The sequence below is a fragment of the Amblyraja radiata genome, chromosome 28 (assembly GCF_010909765.2).
Source record: "Amblyraja radiata isolate CabotCenter1 chromosome 28, sAmbRad1.1.pri, whole genome shotgun sequence".
Lineage (NCBI taxonomy): Eukaryota > Metazoa > Chordata > Chondrichthyes > Rajiformes > Rajidae > Amblyraja > Amblyraja radiata.
The window spans coordinates 36,349,146-36,374,889 of record NC_045983.1 but is presented as its reverse complement, the minus strand read 5'-3'; the positions used below and the strand labels follow the sequence as shown (position 1 = coordinate 36,374,889).

General features: G+C 43.5%; 1 protein-coding gene across 3 annotated transcripts in view; it reads left to right on the top strand.

Moving 5' to 3' along the window:
* Positions 1–25,744, top strand: part of ddx52 (DExD-box helicase 52) — a 66,146-nt gene that overhangs the window by 13,638 nt on the left and 26,764 nt on the right. For 2 of the 3 annotated variants that reach the window (XM_033046352.1, XM_033046351.1), the window contains exons 3-8: positions 3,726–3,868; positions 3,970–4,155; positions 11,527–11,670; positions 15,479–15,590; positions 16,060–16,132; positions 18,435–18,638. In XM_033046352.1, the coding sequence (XP_032902243.1) occupies positions 3,726–3,868; positions 3,970–4,155; positions 11,527–11,670; positions 15,479–15,590; positions 16,060–16,132; positions 18,435–18,638 (862 nt within the window). The remainder of the gene's footprint in view (positions 1–3,725; positions 3,869–3,969; positions 4,156–11,526; positions 11,671–15,478; positions 15,591–16,059; positions 16,133–18,434; positions 18,639–25,744) is intronic. The other variant, XM_033046353.1, reaches the window with a different exon arrangement.

Below are 25,744 nucleotides of genomic sequence, written 5' to 3'. Positions count from 1 at the left end.
CAGCTATAACTTTTTTGATGTATGCAGATCTGAAAAAAGAGGTGGATGGGGTTGCTGCTATATTTTAAAATGTATTTCAGGGGAAACAGATGTCACTTGGTGATTTTCCATCATTCAAATACCTTTGTGCTGTATTGAAATGTTCCCCCAGAGTTCTCCTATTAATTATTTACAGGCCACCTAAATATTATGCAAATTCTTTCGATGACTGTACAGAATTATTGTCTAGCATCTCCACTGACTTTGACTGTCTAGTTATAACTGGTGATTTTAATTTTCATACTGATAATTTGAATGACAAGGGTACAAAATAATGTTTTACTATTTTAGACACATTTGAACTGTCTCAACATGTGAAAGAGGCTACTCATTGTAAGGGGCACACTCTGAACTTGATTATCACAAAGGGTCTCAATGTTTCTGATATTTTCGTGACTGATCCTTCATTGTCTGACCACTTCTGTGTTTTCTTTAATATATCTTTTATTCCCGACATACAGACAAAATCAAATACTGTCAAAAAACGGTATATAAATGAACATTCTAATGTGCTCTTTAAAAATGCTATCTCCTTGTTACCACCTCTAAACCCAAGTTCTGCTGCTGATCTTGTAGATAACTTTAATTCCAAAATTGTGAAAGTTATAGATGTCATTGCACCTGTTACGGTTAAAACGATTTCTGGTAAGCAAAAGGCACCCTGGAGAAAAGCTGCTTTTGTAACAGCCCAGAAAAGAGAATGCCGGAAAGCTGAACGCATCTGGTGTAAAACAAAACTTCATATTCACCATGACATCTATAAAGAGAGCCTCCGTGCCTACAATTTAGACTTAAAAAGTGCTAGAGAAACATTTTCCTCCAATATCATTAACAACATCATCACTAATAAGGCAAAAACTCTATTTGCAACTATTGACAGACTGACCAACCCCCCAACACAAATACCACCTGAACTCCATTCCACGCAGAAATGCAATGAGTTTGCATTCTTTTATACTGATAAAATTGAAGGCATCAGACGTGCCATCAATATCTCCGCTTCAAACAAAAATGTTGGATCACCACCCTGATTAGGCAAAAGTAACGTGGCAATGATGACATGCTTTAATGTCATAGACTCTATAAACTCTTGTGGAAACGGTGACACAACTAAGGCCATCCACCTGCTGCCTTGATGCTTTACCTACCAACTTCTTTAAGAATGTTTTTGACTGCCTAGCAATAGACATACTGCAAATAGATAACAGCTCTCTTCAATCAGGCAATTTCCCAAAAGCCTTGAAAACTGCAGTTATTAAACCTCTTTTAAAAAAGCGGTGCCTAGATGCCTCTATTATTAACGACTATAGACCAATATCAAACCTGTCTTTCATAAGTAATATCATTGAGAAAGTTGTCCTCCAGCAACTTAATCACTTCCTGGCCTCAACTGGCTGCTACGACAACTTCCAGTCAGGATTTCGACCTCTTCATAGCACCGAGACCGCCCTTATTAAAGTTGTAAACGACATCCGTCTTAACACAGACTCTGGCAAAGTTTCAATATTAATGCTATTAGACCTCAGTGCTACATTCGACACTGTTGATTACTCAATACTTTTGGACAGGTTGGAAAAATGGGTGGGGCTTTCAGGCACAGCCTTAAGTTGGTTCAGCGCCCCTGAGCAGTTATTTATGCGCATTATATAACCTTATAGCAGCTGGTAAACGACTTCCTATGTCTCTCAGTTTTGCACATTGGTGCAATCAGTCTCTGACTGAAGTTGCTGCTCTTGATCACCTTCAGGGCATGGAGTGGGTGAGTGGGGTTGGTCATTATTGAACCCAGTTTGTTCAGAGTTCTGGCCTCTGCCACCTGCTGGACCGTTCGTTGCTCAGCCCCGACCACTGAGCCGGCCTTCCTGATCAGCTTGTCCAGTCTGTTTTTGTCCGCTATGCAAAAAACAGAGCACTGGCCACCACTGAATGGTAGACACTGCACAGTAGGGGTTGGCAGATGTTAAATGACCTCAGTCTCCTTAAAAAATACAGTCGGCTTTGTCCCTTCCTGTACACCGCCTCCATATGACACTTCCAGTCCAGCTCACTGTCAAGCTGCACCCCAAGGTACCTGTGGTTAGCGACCACCTCCACCTCAGTGCCCTTAATGGTGATTGGTGTTGCTTGAGTCCTCCTCCTCCCCCTCCTGAAGTCCACAACTATCTCCTTGGTTTTTTTGGTGTTAAGATGGAGGTTATTGTGTGCACTGCACTCCACAAAATTACTTATTATGTCTCTGTACTCCTCCTCATTGCCCCCTTTAATGAGGCCGACAACAGCTGTGTCATCCGAAAACTTCTGCAAAAAGCAGCTGTTGAATCTACAAGATAGGAACTATTTTGTTTCCATTGGCGACTTTATATCAGAACCAACCAACGTGACGTGTGGAGTCCCGCAAGGTTCGATCTTAGGGCCCTCTTTATTCAACATCTACATGCTCCCACTAGGGCAAATCATGCGAAATAATAATATTGACCACCACTGCTATGCCGATGACACTCAAATCTATGTAGCGCTATCACCAAATGACTACCGCCCCATAGATCTGCTGTGCCAGTGCATTGAGCAAGTCAAAGACTGGATGCGCCAAAATTTCCTCCAACTAAATAAGGACAAAATGGAGATAATTGTTTTTGGTGCTAAAAAAAAAAGAAAGGCTTAAAGTAACCCAACACCTTCACTCTCTGTCCCTGAAAACTTCAAACAAAGCCAGAAATCTTGGGGTTATTATGGATTCAGATTTACATTTCGACAGTCACATCAAATCAGTAACAAAATCGGCCTACTATCACCTCAAAAACGTAGCAAGATTAAGAGGACTCATGTCAGCTCAAGACTTAGAAAAACTTGTACATGCCTTTATTACTAGTAGGCTAGATTATTGTAGCGGTCTCCTTGCAGGTCTTCCGAAAAAAACTGTCCGGCAGCTACAGCTTGTTCAGAACGCTGTTGCTAGAGTTCTAACAAAGACCAAAAAATTTGAACACATTACACCAATTCTTAAATCCTTATATTGGCTCCCTGTTTGTCAGAGAATTGATTTCAAAATCCTGCTGCTCACCTATAAATCCCTACATGGTTTAGGGACAAAGCATATCACTGACATGCTTCCACTATATAAGCCTTCTAAACCGCTAAGATCTTCTGAGACCAATCTGTTAGTGATTCCCAGAGTAAATACAAAACATGGGAAAGCAGGATTTAGTTACTATGCAACAAATAGCTGGAATAAACTTCCTGAAGATTTAAGACTTGCCTCAACTTTGACCACTTTTAAAACAAGACTGAAAACTTTTATGTTTACTTTAGCTTTCAGCTAAATCTTAACTACATTGCACTTTTAACTTTTGCATTTTTATAATGCATTTTTAATTTTGCTTTTATTTTCTTTTAATTCTTCTATTTTATTTCATTATATTATTTCATTTTATTGTATGACATGTTTTTATGTGAAGCACTTTGAGTCTGCCTCGTGTATGAAATGTGCTATATAAATAAAGTTGCCTTGCCTTACACTTATCTTAATTATTTTAATTGTTTTGGTGAAGAAAAATTGAGAGTTTGTGCTTGGGTTTCCTTAATTATTTTTAATAATGATATTCTGTTGCATAAAGAACATTTGCTGGTGTTGGTATTAACAGTTCCCATTCTGTCTCATTTCTATTCTGCTGCTGCCTGGCCTCAAGCACAAGCTGAGACTGAAATACACAACATTTTTCCCACTTTAAGAAATGGTGAAGGGGCAATGTCCTCACTGGGAAGCAAGATTCACAGAAGTCATGGCAAAGAACCCAATGCTGAGAAGTTGCAACACCAGCAGCGGGAAAAGGTTAGCCTTTTGTTCATTTATAGGAATTTGTTTATTGCAGGAAGGATAATTTAATAACACAACAGTAATATTTTCCTTTGTTATAACGTCTTATTTTCAAGATAAATAAGTTCCGGCGCAAGCATCGGATTTACGTGGATGGAACTGATATCCCCGAACCTGTTGCTACCTTTGAGCAGCTTCAACAAGACTACAAGGTTCACCCGAAAGTTATTCAACATGTAGAGGAATCTGGATTCCTAATGCCTACTCCTATACAAATGCAAGCTATACCCATCATGTTACATGTAAGTGTTTTGTTGAAATGTGAGTCCTGATGCAGGAGAGGCAGATAAGAAAATTAAGATTAGAAGTGGGGGGTTGATATTTAGGCCTGCTCTGCCATTCAGTATGGGTATCAACCTCAGCCCTTTCCTGCACTAGCCCCATGTCCCTTAATTCTACTAATATTTAGGGCAGTGGATGTTGTCTACTTGGATTTTAGTAAGGCATTTGGTTAAGTCCCCCTTAGTAGGCTGATCCAGAAATTTAAGATGCGGGGGATTAACAGTGACTTAGTCGTACAGTTTCAGAACGATCTTACTGATAGAAATCAGAGGATTGTGGTCAAAGAATAATATTGTGGCTGTGACCAGTGGATTTCTACAGGGATCTGTTTTGGGACCTCTGTTGTTTGTGATATATATAAAAGACTGGGATGTAAAAGTGGATGGGTTGGTTAGTAAGTTTGCAAATGTCACAAAGAAAGTTGTGGACTGTGGAAGACTGAAAATATACAGCGGGATATGGATTAGCTATAGAAATGGCAGAAGGTGTTTAATCCGAGCAAGTATGAGGTGTTGTACTTTGCGGGGTCGAATGTAAGGGGAAAATATAAATTAATGGCATGACCCTTGGCAGCATCGATGCAAGAGGGATCTTGGGGTCCAAGACCACAATTCCCTGTTGTTGGCAACACGTAGGTCGAGTGGTAATGAAGCTTTCGTATAATACAGCACAGGAATGGGCCCTTCGGCCGACAATGTTTAGGCCGAACATTGGATCCCAATGTTTGGGATCCAAACTGATCTTGAATCCCTGTACGTGATCCATTTCTCTCTTATCCCTGCACTTCCATCAGTTTAGTTTATTGTCACGTCTACCGAGGTACAGTGAAAAGCTTTTGTTGTGCCGATCTAACAGCCTATTAAACACCACTATCTTATCTGCCTCTACCTCCATGCCTGGCAATGTGCCGGGTCCACCACTACTCTATGCACATCTGTAAATACTAAAACTCTTCGTTGTGTGTGTGTGAGAATATCTGTTTAATTCCTATTTTCCACCAAAGGCTAGGCCACATCCTTCCCATTTTCACACATTCTACTCACTTTTTTCCCATCGAGGCGATAAACGTCTTCCCGTCGCATTCCCACCTATATTTCCGAAGTTGTTAATTGTTTAAAGTTTTAAAAACTCACCCATTTGGGGAAAAAACCAGAGTGACGTCACAATGCACTCGCAAGGCAGGACGGGACTCTCCGGGAGGGAGGGGCACTCCAGCGCTCACGGTGAACGCGGAGTGGAGGCGTCCGCTGGCGCCTGACACCTGGTGGGGAGGGTGGTGCTGGAGCGAGGGCCGAGCCCGGGGCTTGGGATGGGGCCGTGACCGAGGCCGAGAGAGAAGCCGCTGCTGGATCCAAGGATCAGCCTGGGTCAGGGACAAGCCCGGACATGAAGTCTGGGCCTGGACTGGACCCCAGGTGGCGGCCGAGCTGACGGCTGGAGTCTACAGACAGGGCCGGTCCGAGAACGAGAATCAGGCTAAGTTCCAGGCCCTGGCCTGCTCTACGACCTGGCAAGGTCCTGGCGCAGGGAATGGCAGAGAGGGAAGGAGGACGAGGGAAATGAAATGGGGTGCGGAGTGGAGTGGTAGAGGGAAATGGGGCGGGGGGGGTGTGAAGGAGGGCGATTCCCCCTCCCTATCTACCCACATTCGCACCCTCTTACTCCCTCCCTCTCTACTCCCCCTCCCTCGCCCTCTCCCCCCCCACTCTACCCTTCCTCCCCCCCCCCCACTCTACCCCCCTCCCTCTCTGCCCCTCTCCCTCTCTGTCCCCTCCCCATCCCGCTACTCTCCCTCTCTACAACCCTCTCCGCTCTCTACTTCCCCTCCCCCTCTCTACCCGCCCTCCCCCTCTCTACCCCCCTCTCCCCTCTCTACCCCTCTACCCCCCTCCCACTCTCTAACCCGCCCCTCCCCCTCTCTACCCCCCCTCCCCCTCTCTATCCCCCCCCTCCCCCTCTCTACCACCCCCCTCCCCCTCTCTACCCCCCCTCCCCCTCTCTTACCCCCCTCCCCCTCTCTACCCCCCTCCCCTCCTCTAACACCCTCACCCTCTACCCCCCTCCCCCTCTCTACCCCCCTCCCCCTCTCTACCCCCCTCCCCCTCTCTACCCCCTTCTACCCTCTCTACCCCCTTCTACCCTCCCTACCACCCCTCCCTCTCTAGGGATTGACGAGGGAGGAGGAGGAGGAGGGAGTGCTTGGGGATGAGGAGGAATGAGCCGCGCCTGCACTGTTGGGGGCAATGAGTGAGTGGTGCAATATGGCGTTGGGGAAACGGCTTGCGTTGGAACGGGTGAGTGGTGGAATCTTACGTTGGGGGAGCATACCCAATGGGTCTGCACTTGGTCTAGTCTCCATTAAACTTTTCCCCTCATCTTATAGCTATGAGAGGCATTGGTCAGGACATTGAGTATAAGAGTCAGCAAGTCGTGATGCATCTTTATAGGACTTTGGTTATATGACATTGGTTAGGCCACATTCAGAGTATTGCAGACAGTGCTGGTCACCCTATCACAGGAAGGATGTGGATGCTTATGAAAGGTTTACCAGAATGATGCTTGGATTAGGGGATATGAGCTACTTAGAGGTTGGACAGACTTGGATTGTTTTCTCTGGAACGGCTGAGGTTATCTAACAGAAATGTATAAGAGGAGAAGTAGAAGAGAGGCATTGATAGGATTGACAGTAAGATCCTTTTTCTCTGGATGAAAATATATAAAAACTAGAGGGCATGCCTTTAAAGTGAGTGGGGCAAAGTTTCAAGATTCAAGATTCAAGAGCGTTTATTGTCATGTGTCCCAAATAGGACAATGAAATTCTTGCTTTGCTTCAGCACAACAGAATATAGAAGGCATAAATACAGAACAGATCAGTGTGTCCATATACCATTGTATAAATATATACACACATCAATAAATCAAACAGATAAAGTGCAAATAAACAGATAATGGGCTATTAATGTTCAGAGTTTTGTTTGAGTTGAGTTCAATAGCCTGATGGCTGTGGGGAAGGAGCTGTTTCTGAACCTGGACGTTGCAGTCTTCAGGCTCCTGTACCTTCTACCTGAAGGTAGCGGGGAGATGAGTGTGTGGCCAGGATGACGTGGGTCCATGATGATACTGCCAGCCTTTTTGAGGCAGCGACTGCGATAGATCCCCTCGATGGTAGGGAGGTCAGAGCCGATGATGGACTGGGCAGTGTTGTGCTGGGCAAGTTTTTGTTTACACAGACAGTGCCTGGAACATTGTGGTCGAGGAAGATATGATAGTGGCATTTAAGGAGCCTTTGGATGGGCACTTAGATATACTGGGAATGGGAAGATATAGATTATGTGCAGGTGGGTGAGAGTTGGACTTGATATCATGTTCAGCACAGCCACTTTTTGTCCACTCTCCCAAACTGTCCAGGTCCTCCTGCAGACTCTCAGCTTTCTCAGTCCCTCCACCTATCTTTGTATCATTGCAAATGTCATAATCCCATCAATTCCATCTTCCAGATAATTAACATGTAATTTGAGAAGTAGTTGACCCAACACCGACTCCTGCAGAATACCACTAATCGGGGGCAGGGCAACCAGAATTCTTGCTCTTTGCCTTCTGCCAGTCAGTCAATCTTCTATCTATGGTAGTAGTACCTTGCGTCTAACACCATCTTGTTTAGCACTCACGTATGGCACCTTATGAAAATCCAATGACTCTACTTTGTCTAACCTGCTTATTGTTTCCTCAAAGAATTCCAACAGATTTGTCAGGCGAGATCCGCTCAACAAAACCATGCTGACCAGATTATTTTATCCTGTGCTTCCATGTACCCTGAAGCCTTATCCTTACTCATGGACTTTAAAATATTACCACCCACTGAAGTCAGACGAACCAGCCTATCATAGAAACATAGAAAATAGGTGCAGGAGGAGGCCATTCGGCCCTTTGAGCCTGCACCGCCATTCAATATGATCATGGCTGATCATCCAACTCAGTATCCTGTACCTGCCTTCTCTCCATACCCCCTGATCCCTTTAGCCACAAGGGCCACATCTTAAATATAGCCAATGAACTGGCCTCAACTACCTTCTGAGGCAGAGAATTCCAGAGATTCACCACTCTCTGTGAAAAATGTTTTTATCATCTCGGCCCTTCATTTCCTTCATTTGCCTCGTTCCCGTCTTCAACAGTGGATACATTGAAACATAGAAAATAGGTGCAGGAGGAGGCCATTCGGTCCTTTGAGCCTGCACCGCCATTCAATATGATCATGGCTGATCATCCAAAATCAGTACCCCTTTCCTTTTTCCTTCTTTTTCCCCATACCCATTGATTCCATTCGCCCTAAGAGCTAAATCTAACTCTCTTGAAAACATTCAGTGAATTGGCCTCCACTGCCTTTTGTGGCAGAGAATACCACAGATTCACAACTCTCTGGGTGAAAAAGTTTTTCCTCATCTTAGTCCTAAATGGCCTACTCCTTAATCTTAAACTGTGACCCCTGGATCTGGATATGGGAACATGTTTCCTGCATCTAGCCTGTCCAATCCCTTAAGAATTTTATTTGTTTCTATAAGATTTACTACCATCCTTCTATATTCTAGTTAATACAAGCCCAGTCAACCCATTCTTTCCTCATATGACAGTCCTGCCATCCCGGGAATTAACCTGGTGAGCCGACACTGCACTTCCTCAGTAGCAAGAATGTCCTTCCTCAAATTAGGAGACTAAAACTGCACACAATATTCCAGGTGTGGTCTCACCAGGACCCTGTACAACTGCAGTAGGACCTCCTTGCTCCTAAACTCAAATCCTCTTGCAATGAAGACCAACGTTAGCATTTTTCACTGCCTGCTGTACCTGCATGCCTACTTTCAGTGACTGATGTACAAGGACACCCAGGTCTCGTTGAACCTCCCTTTTTCCTAATCTGACACCATTCAGATAGTAATCTGCCTTTTTTTTAAAAAGAAATACAACGCAGAAACAGGCCCTTCGGCCCGCGGAGTCCGCACCGACCAGCGATCCCCACACAATAACACTACCCTACACACAATAGGGACAATTTACACTTATACCAAGCCAATTAACCTACAAATCTGCACGTCTTTGGAGTGTGTGGGAAGAAACCGAAGATCTCAGAAAACTCACGCAGGTCACTGAGAACGTACAAATTCCGTACAGACAGCACCCCTAGTCAGGATTGAACCCGGGTCTCCAGCTCAGCTGCCGTGCTGTTCTTGCCACCAAAGTGGATAACCTCACATTTATCCACATGATACTGCATCTGCCCACTCATCCAACCTATCCAAGTTGCCCTGCAACCTCATAGCATCCTCCTCCGACTCACACTTCCACCCAGATTTGTGTCATCCGCAAACTTGGAGATGTTACATTGAATTCCCTCGTCTAAATCATTAATATATGTAAATAACTGGGGTCCCAGCACTGAGCCTTCCGGCACCTCACTAGTCATTGCCTGCCATTCTGAAAAGGACCTGTTAATTCCTACTCTTTGCTTCCTGTCTGCCAACCAGTTCTCTATCCATGTCAATACCCTACCCCCAATACTATGTGCTCTAATTTTGCACATTAATTTCTTGTGTGGGACTTTGTCAAAGGTTTTTTGAAAGTCCAAATACACCACATCCACTGGCCCTCCCTTATCCATTCTACTTGTTACATCCTCAAAAAGATTCCAAAAGGTTAGTCAAGCATGATTACCCTTTCACAGATCCATGTTGACATTGACCGATTCTGTCACTGCTTTCCAAATGCGTGGAGTCACGTTTGCTATTTTTCCCATTATCTGGAAACATTCCTGACTATATTGATTATTTAAAGCTGTGACTAATACCTGCACAATTTCTACAGCTAACTCTTTCAGAAGCCTGGGGTGTGGTCCATTTGGTCCAGGTGACTTATCCACCTTCAGACCTTTCAGCTTCTCGAGCATCTTCTCAGTATTAGCAACTGCATTAACTTCTGCCCCCTGACTAGCTTGAATTTCTGGTATTTTGCCTTTTTATCTTTTACTATGAAGACTGGCTCAAAAAGCTTATTCAGTTTGTCTGCCATTTCTTTATACCCAATTACTATTTTTCCAGCATCTTTTTCAGCAGTGCCATGTCCACTCTTACCTCTTTTGTGTATCTGTAGAAACTTTTGGTATCCCCTTTTATATTATTGGCTAATTTGTTAACTTTTATTTTAGTTGTCTTCTTTTGGATTTTAAAAGCTTCCCAATCCTCCATCTTCCCACCGATCTTTGACATATTTTATGCCTTCTCTTTTGCTTTTATGCTTTTTTCGACTTCCTTTGTCAGCCATGGTTACTTCATTCTTCCCTTGGTATATTTCCTTTTTGAGATGAAAATATCCTGATCTTCTGAATTACCCCCAGAAACTTCTGCCATTGCTATTCTACTGTCATTCCTGCTAAGCTCCCCTTCCAATCAATTTTAGTCAGCTACTCCCTTGTGCCTCTATAGTTACCCTTTCACAACAGTAATATCTGTCAATCTAATGCTTCACAACCAACTTAAAGGAAGCACCTCTATGTGGGTCTTGGTTATACATCGTGGAAACCGCCCTAACTTGCCAAAAGGGCTGACCAACATGCCCCAACTACACTATTCCCACTTGCCTGCATTTGGCCCATATCCCTCCAAACCTATCCTATCCATGTACTGGAGGACAACAACAGAACCGATCTTGGTGAACTCTCCCTGAAAGGGAAAAGCGTACAACAATTCAAACAAACCACTGCAAGCCATCTATGCCAGAGTGTGCGTTTTCTTCACTAGATTCATAAGTCAACACAGAAACGTAGAACTTCAATGGAAACAAGTACTGCTTGACTAAAGTACTGCCTTTAAAAGGAGAAAAAAATAGTAATAGGTCCATGTTTTCCTGAAATATTTGTCGGACACACTGAGTTAATCCAGCCCTTTGTGTTTTATACAAAAATAGCTTGCTATTGGGAATTTGTGCCATTACAGCATATTCCCAAAAGAAAGTTGAAAAGTTGCTGATTCTTAAATTTAATAACAGACACCACGGTACATGTGGATGCAGGGTGGAACGTGACTCCTCATTATCTCATTTGCAGGCCCAAAGCACAAGCAGAAATTGTGTGAGTGTTGCTGGTTTTCGGAAAGGTTCACCTTTTAGGCATTGAATTTGAAACTCATTAATGCTGTGCAAATAATTGCACACCATTTCATTTATTTTGAAGACCACAGATAAATGAAATTAATTTATTTCTTGGTCACTAAATATCAATTGATTCAACTATTTTGATATATTGTTGTTGACCATAAATGTTTTACATTACATATCTGTTACAGAATCGTGAAATCCTGGCCTGTGCTCCAACTGGATCTGGAAAGACATTGGCTTTTTGCATCCCACTCTTGACATGTCTAAAACAGCCAATGAATCAAGGTTTCAGGGCATTGATATTATCTCCCACTCGAGAGCTTGCCAGTCAGGTGAGTTTTGTTGCCAAAGAGGATTCTGACAGCAAGCCTATCAGTTAGACAACGTTATCGGTGATAGACACAAAAAGCTGGAGTAACTCAGCGGGACAGGCAGCATCTCTGGAGAGAAGGAATGAGTGACGCTTCAGGTCAAGACCCTTCTTCAAACTGTTTAGGGATAAGGGACATGAGCGGTATAGACGGTGATGTATAGCGCGATAAAGAACAATGAATGAAAGATATATAAAAAAGAACGATGATAAAGGAAACAGGCTAAAATCAGCATCTCTGGAGAGAAGGAATGGGTGACATTTGGTGACATATTGGTGATTACCTAAATACAACATTTAATTACTTGAGAAACACAAGGTTTTGACACACACCGTTTATAAAATACTGGTATTAACATCATCAAGCCCAGGCAGGCAACATAATGCATTCAATGATTTTGTGAATGATACCAGTTGGACTTGTCAGGCCAATATCACTTCTGAAACTGTGGTATTACATTCCTCAGCATTGCCACCATGTTTCCTCCAACTAAACGAGAGCAAGTCTGAGGTCATCCTACTCGGCCCCTCGGACTCCATCAAAAAGATAGCAGGCAGCCTTGGAAGCCTTACCCCCTTACTCAAACCTCACGTCAAAAACCTTGAAGTGATATTTGACTCCGCGTTGAAGTTTGACAAACAAGTCAATGCCGTGATGAAAGCTAGCTTCTTCCAGCTTCACACGAAAGCTAAAATAAACCCATTCCTCCAATTTGACGACCTTGAAAAGATCATCCACTCATCCTCCCGCCTTGATTACTGCAACTCCCTTTGCACTGGCATCAGCCAATCATCCCTGACCCGCCTGCAATTGGTCCAAAACGCCACAGCAAGACTTCCTGACGGGCACCCGAAAAAGGGACCACATCACCCCGATTCTGGCCTCTCCACTGGCTCCCAGTGCGGTTCAGAATTAATTTCAAGCTCCTCCTTTATGTATACAAAGCCCTTAATGGCCTTACCCCCACCTACATCAACAATCTGCTAACCTACCATACTACCTCCAGGTCCCTCAGGTCGGCCGACTTGGGGTTACTGACCATCCCGCGGTCCAGGTATAAGCTCAGGGGCGACCGCGCTTTTGCGGTTGCAGCACCTAGACTATGGAACAGCATCCCTCTTCCCATCAGAACGGCCCCCCTCCATCGACTCTTTTAAGTCTAGACTTAAAACTTATTTCTACTCACAAGTGTTTCTTGAGGTCCTCTGAGGGAGCGCTGTATGTATATATTTATGTATGTATTGTTAGATCTATGTACCACTGTATGTAGCACGCTAGTACCTGCACTGATGTAAAGCACTTTGGTCAATGAGAGTTGTTTTTAAATGTGCTATAGAAATAAAATTGACTTGACTTGACTTGACATTTATCCACATTAAACTTCATCTGCCATGCATCTGCCCACTCCCCCAACCTGTCCAAGTCACCCTGCATTCTCATAGCATCCTCCTCACAGTACACACTGCCACCCAGCTTTGAGTCATCTGCAAATTTGCTAATGTTACTTTGAATCCCTTCATCCAAATCATTAATGTATATTAAATAGCTGCGGTACCAGCACCGAGCCTTGAGGTACCCCACTAGTCACTGCCTACCATTCTGAAAGGGACCCGTTAATCCCTACTCTTTGTTTCCTGTCTGCCAACCAATTTTCTATCCATGTCAGCACTCTACCCCCAATACCATGTGCCCTCATTTTGCCCACTAATCTCCTATGTGGGACCTTATCAAAAGCTTTCTGAAAGTGCAGGTACACTACATCCACTGGTTCTCCCTTGTCCATTTTCCTAGTTACATCCTCAAAAATTCCAGAAGATTAGTCGAGCATGATTTCCCCTTCGTAAATCCATGCTGACTCGGACCGATCCTGTTACTGTTATCCAAAATGTGCGGCTATTTCATCTTTTATAATTGACTCCAGCATCTTCCCCACCACCGATGTCAGGCTAACTTGTCTATAATTCCCTGTTTTCTCTCTCCTGCCTTTCTTAAAAAATGGGATAACATTAGCTACCCTCCAATCCATAGGAACTGATCCTGAGTGTAAAGAACATTGGAAAATTATCAACAATGCATCCACGATTTCTAGAGCCACTTCCTTAAGTACCCTGGGATGCAGACCATCAGGCCCTGGGGATTTATCAGCCTTCAGTCCCATCAATCTATTCAAAACCATTTCCTGCCTAATGTGGATTTCCTTCAGTTCCTCCGTCACCCCAGATGCTCTGGCCACTACTATATCAGGAAGATTGTTTGTGTCCTCCTTAGTGAAGACTGATCCAATGTACCTGTTCAACTCATCTGCCATTTCCTTGTTCCCCATAATAAATTCACCTTTTTCGGTCTTCAAGGGTCCAACTTTGGTCTTAAGTAATTTTTTCCTCTTCACACACCTAGAGAAGCTTTTACTATCCTGCTTTATATTTTTGGCTAGCTTACCTTCGTACTTCATCTTTTCTCCCCGTATTGTCTTTTTAGTTATCTTCTGTTCTTTAAACATTACCCAATCCTCTTGCTTCCAGCTCATCTTTGCTACGTTGTACTTCTCTTTTATTTTTATACAATCCCTGATGTCCCTTGTCAGCCACGGTCGCCCCTTACTCCCCTTGGAATCTTTCTTCCTCCTAGGGAATGAACTGATCCTGCACCTTCTGTATTATTCCTAGAAATACCTGCCATTGTTGTTCTACTGTCATCCCTGCTAGCGTATCTTTCCAGTCAACCTTGGCCAGCTCCTCCTCATGGCCCCATAGTCCCCTTTATTCAACTGTAACACTGACACCTCCGATATACGCATCTCCCTCTCCAATTGTAGATTAAACCTGACCATATTATGGTCACTACCTCCTAATGGCTCATTAACCTCAAGTTCCTTTATCCAATCCGGCACTGAGTATAACAGTCAGGAAATCATGTTGCAACGGAGTTGAGCACAGAGGCGCAGTGGTAGAGTTGCTATCTTGCATCAACCCTAACTACACATGCTGGCTGCACAGAGTTTGTATATTTTCCTTGTGACCGTGTGGATTTTTTTCTGAGTGCTCCGGTTTCCCCCCCATATTCCAAAGACATTCAGATTTGTTGGTTAATTATAAATTGTCCCTAGTGTGTAGAGTAGAACAAATATAAGGGTGATCGCTGGTTGGCAGGCACTTGCTGGGCCTGTTGAAGGGCCTGTTTCCACACTGTTTCTCTAAACTAAACTAAATTTTATGGGACTGGTTAAACCACATTAGCAATATTGGATGCAGTTCTGGTCACTCCAAAACTGGAAGGATGTGGAGGCTTTGGAAAGGGTGTAGAAGAGTTTTAACAGAATGCTGCCTGGATTGGAGGATATTACCTATAAGGAGGTGTCAGACAAACTTGGATTGTTTTCTCTGGAATGTCAGAGTTCAGGGGAGACTTGATAGAATTATATAAAATTATGAGTCATAGGGTAATCAGTGAGAACATTTTTCTTGGAGTGGATATGTCACGGGCTTTATGGTGATAGAGGTAAAGTTTAAAGGAGATACGTGGTGCAAGTTTTTTTCAAACAGTGGGTGCCTGGAACGTACTGCCAGGGGTGGGGTGGTAGGGGCAGGTGTGTTAGTGGCATTTAAGAGGCTTTGACATGAGCACATGGGTTTGCGGGGAATGGAGGGATATCATCATGTGCAGGCACAGGAGATTAGTTTCCTTTGGCATCATGTTTGGTATGGACATTGCAGGCCAAAGTGCCCATTCCTGTGCGGCATTGTTTGTGTTCAATGTTCTCTATTTTCAGACTTATCGAGAGCTAGTAAAACTCTCTGAAGGCATTGGTTTTCGAATTCACATGATCAACAAAGCAACTGAGGCTGCCAAAAAGTTTGGTCCCAAGTCTTCAAACAAATTTGGTAAGTAAGGCTGCATATTTCAACTTAAAATGTTAAAATGGGTGGGAAAAGATGGGCTTCAGATCAGGGTTCGGCTGTTGTTGGTACCCTTGCCCTTGAAGGGTGATGAAGTATTGTGAGGGGTGGAAGATTGCAACCTTCACGTGGTCCGCCCTGTTTTGACTAATGCAATCAACCCGGCGTGCACAATCAAATAAGATCAAATAGAACAAGTTGTCCTACAACTTTAGGCTGTGCACGCCATACGCAAGAAGAAGAAGTATTGTCAGGTTTTTTTGTTGGAATTGTCTGCAGTTAAACTATCCCGCACTTTTGTGATGGGAGAAAGAATGGTAAAAACATGAGGAAACTTCATGGGCAAGGATTTTTTTGTGAAACACATGTTTCTAAATTACAGTGATGACTACTGTGGTTCAGCTTTCTGACTTTTCGCAACCATGTTTGTTGAAATTATTTTCTTTGTCTCCAGATATTTTGGTGACAACTCCAAACAGACTGATTTACCTGTTGAAGCTGGAGCCCCCAGCACTGGACCTCAGCAGGTTTGATGCTATCACTTTTTTTCACAAATGTTGCTGAGAAGCTATAGTTGATGCGTAGAACTATACAACATGGATCAATCTCTTCAGCCCCACTCATCCATGTGCACCAACATGCACACTGACAGTAATCCTATTTCACTTCATTTGGCCTATATCACTCTAAACCTTTCCCATCCATGTACTTTCCTAAAGGTCTTTTGAACATTGTAACTGTATCTGGCTCTCAGCCCTTTCATATATCCACACAACTGCGTGGAAAAAACATGCCCATCAGATCCCCTTGCCTTCAGAGAGTTTTATTAGCTCTTGATGAGTCTGAAAATAGAGAACATTGAACACAAAACAATACAGAACAGGAATGGGCACTTCGGCCTGCAATGTCCATGCCAAACATGATGCCCAATTAAACTATTCTCCTGAGCCTGCACACGATCGTATTCCTCCATTCGCCGCATACCCATGTGCCAATTTAAAACCCTCTTAAATGTTTCTCCTCATCTTCAACTGATTCCCTCTCGTTTTAGACTCTCCTAGGCTCTGACTGTACCCTCTCTATGCCCCTCATAATTTTATAAACCTTTGTACAATCACCCCTCAAACACTTTCGCACCAGGGAAAGCAGATGCAGCCCATCCAATGTCTGCTTATGACTCAAGCCCTTCTGTCCAGGCAATATTCTTCTTATCACATCCTTTCTACTGCATGGCAACCAGAGTAATCCAACCAACAATTTGTACAATTGTGACATGACATCCCAATTTCTCGACTTGATGAAGTGAGCATGCCGTTGACAATATATTAATGCTTTTTAGGGCATGAAAGCTAGTCTTCTGGTGGATTATGATTGTGTTTTAGGGTATGTACTTTAAATTATGTGCAACAAGCATTCCAGATTGTAAATGTTGCATATTGTACTGTCATTTTATATTAGCTACATCAGATATCAATATAAAATTTAAATGAGTAGTTCCTCATTTTCCACAGTTATGCAGACCTAATTTGGCTAAATCACTCCATGTGTTACTGCAAGTTTACTGCGATAGTTAAAATCATTAGCAATGGCAGAAGGCATTCTACATTTTGGGTTATGTGCCTCTTGGGATGGAAGTGAAAAATAAATGTATGTATGTACTTCTAATTGCAAGCCGGTTTTGCTGAAAGCATTATTGGTAATCATAGTAAGATGCACCCATAGTTAAAAATCCTCCTTATACTTTTAATCCAAACTGTCATGAGAGGCATAGATAGGTACCTATCGTTTTTGAATCCATATCCAGTCGGGCATTCTTTGTGAAAGGAATGGGGAAATGGGTGAAAAAGCTTGTTGTTTAGAATATGTTAAAGTGTCGAATTAAACCATTGGATTTTTTTCCTCAATTGTCTTTTGACTTATATGTTGCCACAAAATAAATTAATAATATGTAATTTAGTTCCTTTCATTGTCACTTGTACCGAGGCGTAGTGATAAGCTTTTTTTTCGCGTGCTTACTAGTCAATTCCATTATAGTAGACAGCTCGGGTTAGTGTATGACAAGCAATTAACACAGATTAGCAGATCATGATTCAACTGTATCAACACTAGCATAAAATAGCACTCTATAAATTGATATTGTGTGTATTTGAAAATTATTCTTTAGGTCTGAGAAGCATTACATTTTAGCTTTTATTTTAACCACGATATCTGATGGTATAGAGCATTAAAATGTATTATGTAGCAAAGAGCTGATTATTGTTACATAATCCATATTGCATTGTTGATGCTTCAAAGGAAAGTATTATTTAAAATATTAACAGGTGCATGCTGCAAAGTAGCAATGTATGTAGCCCTGCCTGTCTTATCATTTGTAATAATAAATGACTTTTATGGTTTTGAAAAGGCTGTCTATCAGTATTAATTTTTCCAAAGTATCCCTGCGTTACAGATGTGCGGGAAACAGAAATTACGGAATTTGCAGATTACTAGCCCAAAATTTGAGATGCATAGTAATATTTCCTCCTGCAGAATATATGTGAATGGTGTTGGGCAGCATATAAATTAATGTAAAATGTATATTTATTCATCTTGCATTTCTTTGCCATGTGCGGATGGAAAGACACATTGCAGGTTGTTGTCTAGGAATGCAACCTCCCTCTTTTTGCAAGAACATGGGTTACCTGTGCTGAGAACGTTACTAAATTCTTGGCTCAATTGGCTTTCAGAAGTATTTTGAATATGTTTATATTAGTTAATGTTTAAATAGTTTAGTAAGAAGTAAATTAAAATGGTCCTGATTTCTAAAATGCTCCTATTGATGAATTTCAGAGTTGAGTGGTTGGTTGTTGATGAATCGGATAAATTATTTGAGGATGGCAAATCCGGATTCCGAGATCAGTTGGCCACCATCTTCCTGGCCTGTACATCTCACAATGTGCGGCGAGCTTTGTTCAGTGCCACATTTGCAATGGATGTGGAGCAGTGGTGTAAACTGAACTTGGACAATGTGGTTTCTGTATCAATTGGTATAAGGTGAGAATAAGAAGAACACTTATTGTTTGTGCTAAGCTTAAAAAGAAAAGTCCTCAGTTTATTTTAGACAATCGATAATGGACAATGGGTGCAGGATTGGCCCTTTGAGCTGATCATCCACAATCAATACCATGTTCCTGCCTTCTCCCCATATCCCTTGATGCTGCTATCTTTAAGAGCTTGATTTAACACTCCCTTGAAAGCATCCAGAGAATTGGCCTCCACTGCCTTCTGAGGCAGAGGATTCCACAGTGTGCAGTTTTGGTCCCCTAATTTGAGGAAGGACATTTATAGAAACATAGAAAATAGGTGCAGGAGTAGGCCATTCGGCCCTTCGAGCCTGCACCGTCATTCAATATGATCATTTCCTCATCTCGGTCCTAAAAGATTTCCCCCTTATCCTTAAACTGTGACCCCTTGTTCTGGACTTCACCAACATCGGGAACAATCTTCCTGCATCTAGCCTGTCCAACCCCTTAAGAATTTTGTAAGTTTCTATAAGATCCCCCCTCAATCTTCTAAATTCTAGCAAGTACAAACCGAGTCTATCCAGTCTTTCTTCATATGAAAGTCCTGACATCCCAGGAATCGGTCTGGTGAACCTTCTCTGTACTCCCTCTATGGCAAGAATGTCTTTCCTCAGATTAGGAGACTAAAACTGTACGCAATACTCCAGGTGTGGTCTCACCAAGACCCTGTACAACTGCAGTAGAACCTCCCTGCTCCTATACTCAAATCCTTTTGCTATGAATGCTAACATACCATTCGCCTTCTTCACTGCCTGCTGCACCTGCATGCCTACTTTTAATGACTGGTGTACCATGACACCCAGGTCTCGTTGCATCTCCCCCTTTCCTAATCGGCCACCATTCAGATAATAATCTACTTTCCTGTTTTTGCCACCAAAGTGGATAACCTCACATTTATCCACATTATACTGCTTCTGCCATGCATTTTCCCACTCATCCAGCCTATCCAAGTCACCTTGCAGCCTCCTAGCATCCTCCTCACAGCTAACACTGCCCCCCAGCTTCGTGTCATCCGCAAACTTGGAGATGTTGCATTCAATTCCCTCGTCCAAATCATTAATATATATCGTAAATAGCTGGGGTCCCAGAACTGAGCCTTGCGGTACCCCACTAGTCACTGCCTGCCATTGTGAAAAGGACCCGTTTACTCCTACTCTTTGCTTCCTGTCTGCCAACCAGTTCTCTATCCACATCAATACTGAACCCCCAATACCGTGTGCTTTAAGTTTGTATACTAATCTCTTATGTGGGACCTTGTCGAAAGCCTTCTGAAAGTCCAGATATAACACATCCACTGGTTCTCCCTTATCCACTCTAATAGTTACATCCTCGAAAAATTCTATAAGATTCATCAGACATGATTTACCTTTCATAAATCCATGCTGACTTTGTCCAATGATTTCACCACTTTCCAAATGTGCTGCTATCCCATCTTTAATAACTGATTCTAGCAGTTTCCCCACTACCGACGTTAGACTAACTGGTCTGTAATTCCCCTTTTTCTCTCTCCCTCCCTTTTTAAAAAGTGGTGTTACATTAGCTACCCTCCAATCCTCAGGAACTACTCCAGAATCTAAAGAGTTTTGAAAAATTATCACTAATGCATCCACTATTTCTGGGGCTACTTCCTTAAGTACTCTGGGATGCAGCCTATCTGGCCCTGGGGATTTATCGACCTTTAATCCATTCAATTTACCTAACACCACTTCCCGGCTAACCTGGATTTCACTCAGTTCCTCCATCTCATTTGACCCCTGGTCCCCTGCTATTTCCGGCAGATTTTTTATGTCTTCCTTAGTGAAGACAAAACCAAGCCAATTCAATTGGTCTGCCATGTCCTTGTTCCCCATGATCAATTCACCCGTTTCTGACTGCAAGGGACCTACATTTGTTTTAACTAATCTTTTTCTCTTCACATATCTATAAAAGCTTTTGCAGTCAGTTTTTATGTTCCCTGCCAGTTTTCTTTCATAATCTATTTTCCCTTTCCTAATTAAGCCCTTTGTCCTCCTCTGCTAGTCTCTGAATTTCTCCCAGTCCTCTGGTAGGCTGCTTTATCTGGCTAATTTGTATGCTTCATCTTTTGTTTTGATACTATCCCTGATTTCCCTTGTTATCCACGGATGCACTACCTTCCCTGATTTATTTTTTTGCCAAACTGGGATGAACAATTGTTGTAGTTCATCCATGCAGTCTTTAAATGCCTTCCATTGCATATCCACCGTCAACCCATTAAGAATCAATCGCTAGTCTATCTTGGCCAATTCACGTCTCATACCCTCAAAGTTACCTTTCTTTAAGTTCAGGACCCTTGTTTCTGAATTAACGATGTCACTCTCCATCCTAATGAAGAACTCAACCATATTATGGTCACTCTTGCCCAAGGGGCCACGCACAACAAGACTGCTAACTAACCCTTCCTCATTACTCAATACCCAGTCTAGAATAGCCTGCTCTCTCGTTGGTTCCTCTACATGTTGGTTTCTTGCTATTGAGGGAGTGCAGCGTAGGTTTACAAGGTTAATTCCTGGGATGGCGGGACTGGCATATGCTGAGAGAATGGAGCAGCTGGACTTGTACACTCTGGGGCTTAGAAGGATGAAAGGGCATCTCATTGAAACATATAAGATTGTTAAGGGCTTGGACACACTAGAGGCTGGAAACATATTCCCGATGTTGGGGGAGTCCACAGTTTAAGAGTAAGGAGTAAGCCATTAGATAAGAGACGAGGAAACACTTTTTCTCACAGAGAGTGGTGAGTCTGTGGAATTCTTTGCCTCAGAGGACGGTGGAGGCAGGTTCTCTGGATGCTTTCATGAGAGAGCTAGATAGGGCTCTTAAAAATAGCGGAGTCAGGGGATATGTGGTGAAGGCAGGAACGGGGTACTGATTGGGATGATCAACCATGTTCACATTGAATGGCGGTGCTAGCTCGAAGGGCCAAATGGCCTGCTCCTGCACCTATTGTCTATTCACAACTCTGGGTGAAAATGTTTTTCCTCATCTCCATTCTAAATGACCTACCCCTTATTCTTAAACTTTGGCCCCTGGTCTCTGGACTCCCCTAACATCGGGAACATGTTTCCTGCCTCTCGCATGTCCAATCCCTTAATAATCTTGTATGTTTCAATAAAATCACTCTAATTCGTCTAAATTCCAGTGTATACAAGCCCAGTTGCTCCATTCTTTCAACATGACAGTCCCGCCATCCCGGGAATTAACTTCGTAAACCTACGCTGCACCCCCTCAATAGCAAGAATGTACTTCCTCAAATTTTGAGAACAAAATTGCACACAATACTCCAGGTGTGGTCTCACTAGGGCCCTGTACAACTGCAGAATGACCTCTTTGCTCCTATACTCAACTCCTCTTGTTATGAAGGCCAACATGCCATTTGCTTTCTTAGCTGCCTGATGTACCTGCATGCTTATTTTCAGTGACTGATAAACAAGGACACCCAGATCTCGTTATACTTCCCCTTTTCCTAACTTGACACCATTCGGATAATAATCTGCCTTCCTGTTTTTGCCACCAAAGTGAGTAACCTCACATTTATCCACATTGAACTGCATTTGCCATCCATCTGCCCAGTCACCCAACCTGCCCAAGTCACCCTGCATCCTCATAGCACCCTCTTCACAGTTTACACTGCCACCCAGCTTTGTGTAATCTGCAAATTTGCTAATGTTACTTTTAATCCCTTCATCTAAATCATTAATGTATATTGTAAATAGCTGCGGTCCCAGCACCGAGCCTTGCTGTACCCCACTAGTCACTGCCTGCCATTCTGAAGGGACCCGTTAATCCCTGCTCTTTGTTTCCTGTCTGCCAGCCAATTTTCTATCCATGTCAGTACCCTACCCCCAATACCATGTGCTCTAATTTTGCCCACTAATCTCCTCTGTGGAACCTTTTCAAATGCTTTCTGAAAGTCCAGGTGCACTACATTCACTGGGTCTCCCTTGTCCATTTTCCTAGTTACATCCTCAAACTTCCAGAAGATTAGACAAGCATGATTTCCCCTTCGTAAATCCAAGCTGACTTGGACCAATCCTGCTACTGCTATCCAAATGTGCCGCTATTTCATCTTTTATAATTGACTCCAGCATCTTCCCCACCACCGATGTCAGGCTAACTGGTCTATAATTCCTTGTTTTCTCTCTCCCTCCTTTATTAAAATGTGGAATAACATTAGCTACCCTCCAATCCACAGGAACTGATCCTGAATCTATAGAACATTGTAAAATGATCACCAATGCATCCACAAATTCTAGAGCCACTTCCTTAAGTACCCAGGGATACAGACCATCAGGCCCTGGGGATTTATCAGCCTTCAATTCCATCAGTCTACCCAACACCATTTCCTGCCTAATGTGGATTTCCTTCAATTCCTCCGTCACCCTTGATCCTCTGGCCACTACTATATCAGGAAGATTGTTTGTGTCCTCCTTAGTGAAGACGGATCCAAAGTACCTGTTCAACTCGTCTGCCATTTCCTTGTTCCCCAGAATAAATTCAACTGTTTCTGTCTTCAAGGGTCCAACTTTGGTCTTAACTTATTTTTTCCTCTTCACATACTTAAAGGAGCTTTAATTATCCTCCTTTATATTGTTAGCTAGCTTAACTTCCTACTTCATCTTTTCTCCCCGTATTGCCTTTTTAGTTATCTTCTGTTCTTTAAAGGTTTCCCAATCCTCTGGCTTCCCGTTCATCTTTCCTCTGTTATACTTCTCTTTTATTTTTATACGGTCCCTGACGTCCCTGATCAGCCACGGTTGCCTCTTACTCTTAGAATCTTTCTTCCTCTTTGGAATGAACTGATCCTGCACCTTCTGTATTATTCCCAGAAATACCTGCCATTGTTGTTCCACTGTCATCCCTGCTAGGGTCACTTTCCAGTCAACTTTGGCCAGCTCCTCCCTCATGTCCCCTTTGCTCAACTGTAATACTGACACTTCCAATTTTCCCTTCTCCCTCTCAAATTGTTGATTAAAAATCATATTATGGTCATTATCTCCTAATGGCTCCTTTACCTCTAGTTCCCTTATCAAATCCGGTTCATTACACAACACTAAATCCAGAATTGCTTGCTCCCTGGTAGCCTCCAGTACAAGCTGCTCTAAGAATCCATCTCGGAGGCACTCCACAAACTCCCTTTCTTGGGGTCCAGTATCATCTGCCTTTGCTCAGCCTCCTCACCTAAGCTGCTTGAGCCCAGCCTCAACACTTGCCCTCAAACAGAGCACTCCACCTCAACACATGGCCGCTCCTAGTAGGCTGCTCCACTTTGCCTTCCTTATAGAATAGAATAGAATAAAATGCAATTTATTGTCATTCAAACCTAGGTTTGAACGAAATATCATTTCTACAGTTTTTTTATCCACAATTAACCTCATTTGTCAGCACCTGGTCCATAGCTATCTATGCCATGGCAATTCAAAAGCTCATCTAGATACTTAAATGTGAGAATATCTGCTGCCACTACTCAACTTGGGAATTGCGTTCCAGGTTCCAGATCCCTTGCAAACTTCTTGCTACCGTCCCCAAACCTTTGTTCTCTAATTGTAGGTCCCTTTGTTAATTGGGAAAACGTTTCCTACTATTTAATTATTCCATACTTATTTGTCAGGTCCCTTGTCCACTTTTTTTAGGTTTTGGAGATACGGCGCAGAAAGCGGCCCACCGAGTCCACCCCGCACACGAACACTATCCTACCCACACTAGGGACAATTTACATTTTAATAGCAAGCCAATTAACCTGTAAACCTGTACGTCTTTGGAGTGTGGGAGGAAACCGAAGATCTCAGAGAAAACCCATGCAGGTCACGGGGAGAACGTACAAACACCGTACAGTCAGCACCCGTAGTCAGGATCGAACCCGGGTCTCTGGCGCTGCAAGTGCTGTAAGGCCGCAACTCTACCACTGCGTCACTCTGCTTCATGAATTAAAAAATAAACTCTGTTTTCTTCACATATCTGAGGCACAGCATCCCGGGCAGTTTTCAGGTGAATAAAAGTGATGGAGTTATTCAGTAAGTCAGGTGGCATCTCTGGAGAACATGGATAGGTGATGTTTCAATACAATACAATACAATACCATTTATTGTCATTTGAGCCTCAGTGAGGCTCAAACGAAATTCCGTTTCCACAGCCATACAAACAAAGACAATTTCCTACAGACATACACACAATTTAATTCACTCAAACATCCATCACAGTGAACCCACTGTGATGGAAGGCAAAGTATTTTCTCTCCCCTGTTCTCCATTTCTCTCCCAATATCCAAGCCCCAGGCGGGCGATGCTAAGTCCCACGGCCATTTTAGGCCATGCCGGGCGATTTACGGCCCCGTTCCCGGTCTAAAAGTCACAATGTTGGAGCCCCCGGCGGGCGCTGGAATGTCCCACGGCCATGAAGCCATGCCGGGCGATGTACATCCCTGCTCCGGGTCGTTCCAACCCCGCGACACGGGCTGGAGAAGTCGCGTTGCGAGAGCTCCGGGAAGCAGTCTCTCCCCCCGGACCAGCGAGCTCCCGATGTCCCAGTCCACCGGACCTGCGGCTGCGTTCCTGGAGCCTCCGAGCCCCAGGAGTCGAGTCGCAGCAGCAAGTCACCACCGCTCCCCACGCTCCAAGGCCGGCCAGCCCCACGATGGTGAGTTGTCCGCAGCTCCACAGTCTCCCGAGCCCCCGGGTCGTTCAGGTTGGAGGCCGCTCCACGGTGCTAGGCCCCAACGACAACGGAGACCCGACAGGGAAAAGGTCGGGTCTCCCGGACAGGGAAGATATTTTAAACAGTTTCCCCCTCCCGCCCCCCACATATACACATTTAAAACCAGTATTAAAAAAACACCAACACTACATTTAACTAGACAAAAAATAAAAAAGACAGGCTGTAGGGGCCGCTGCAACGGGTGAGTCGCGCCGGTCAGGTCAGGACCCTTCTTCAGACTGATTGTGGTGAGGGGGAGAGAAAGCTGAAAGAGAGGAGGGGCAGGACAAATCCCAGCAAGTTATGTGGGTACAGGTGAGGGAGGGTTTTGATTGGCATATTGTTGGACAAAGGTCAGAGATGAAA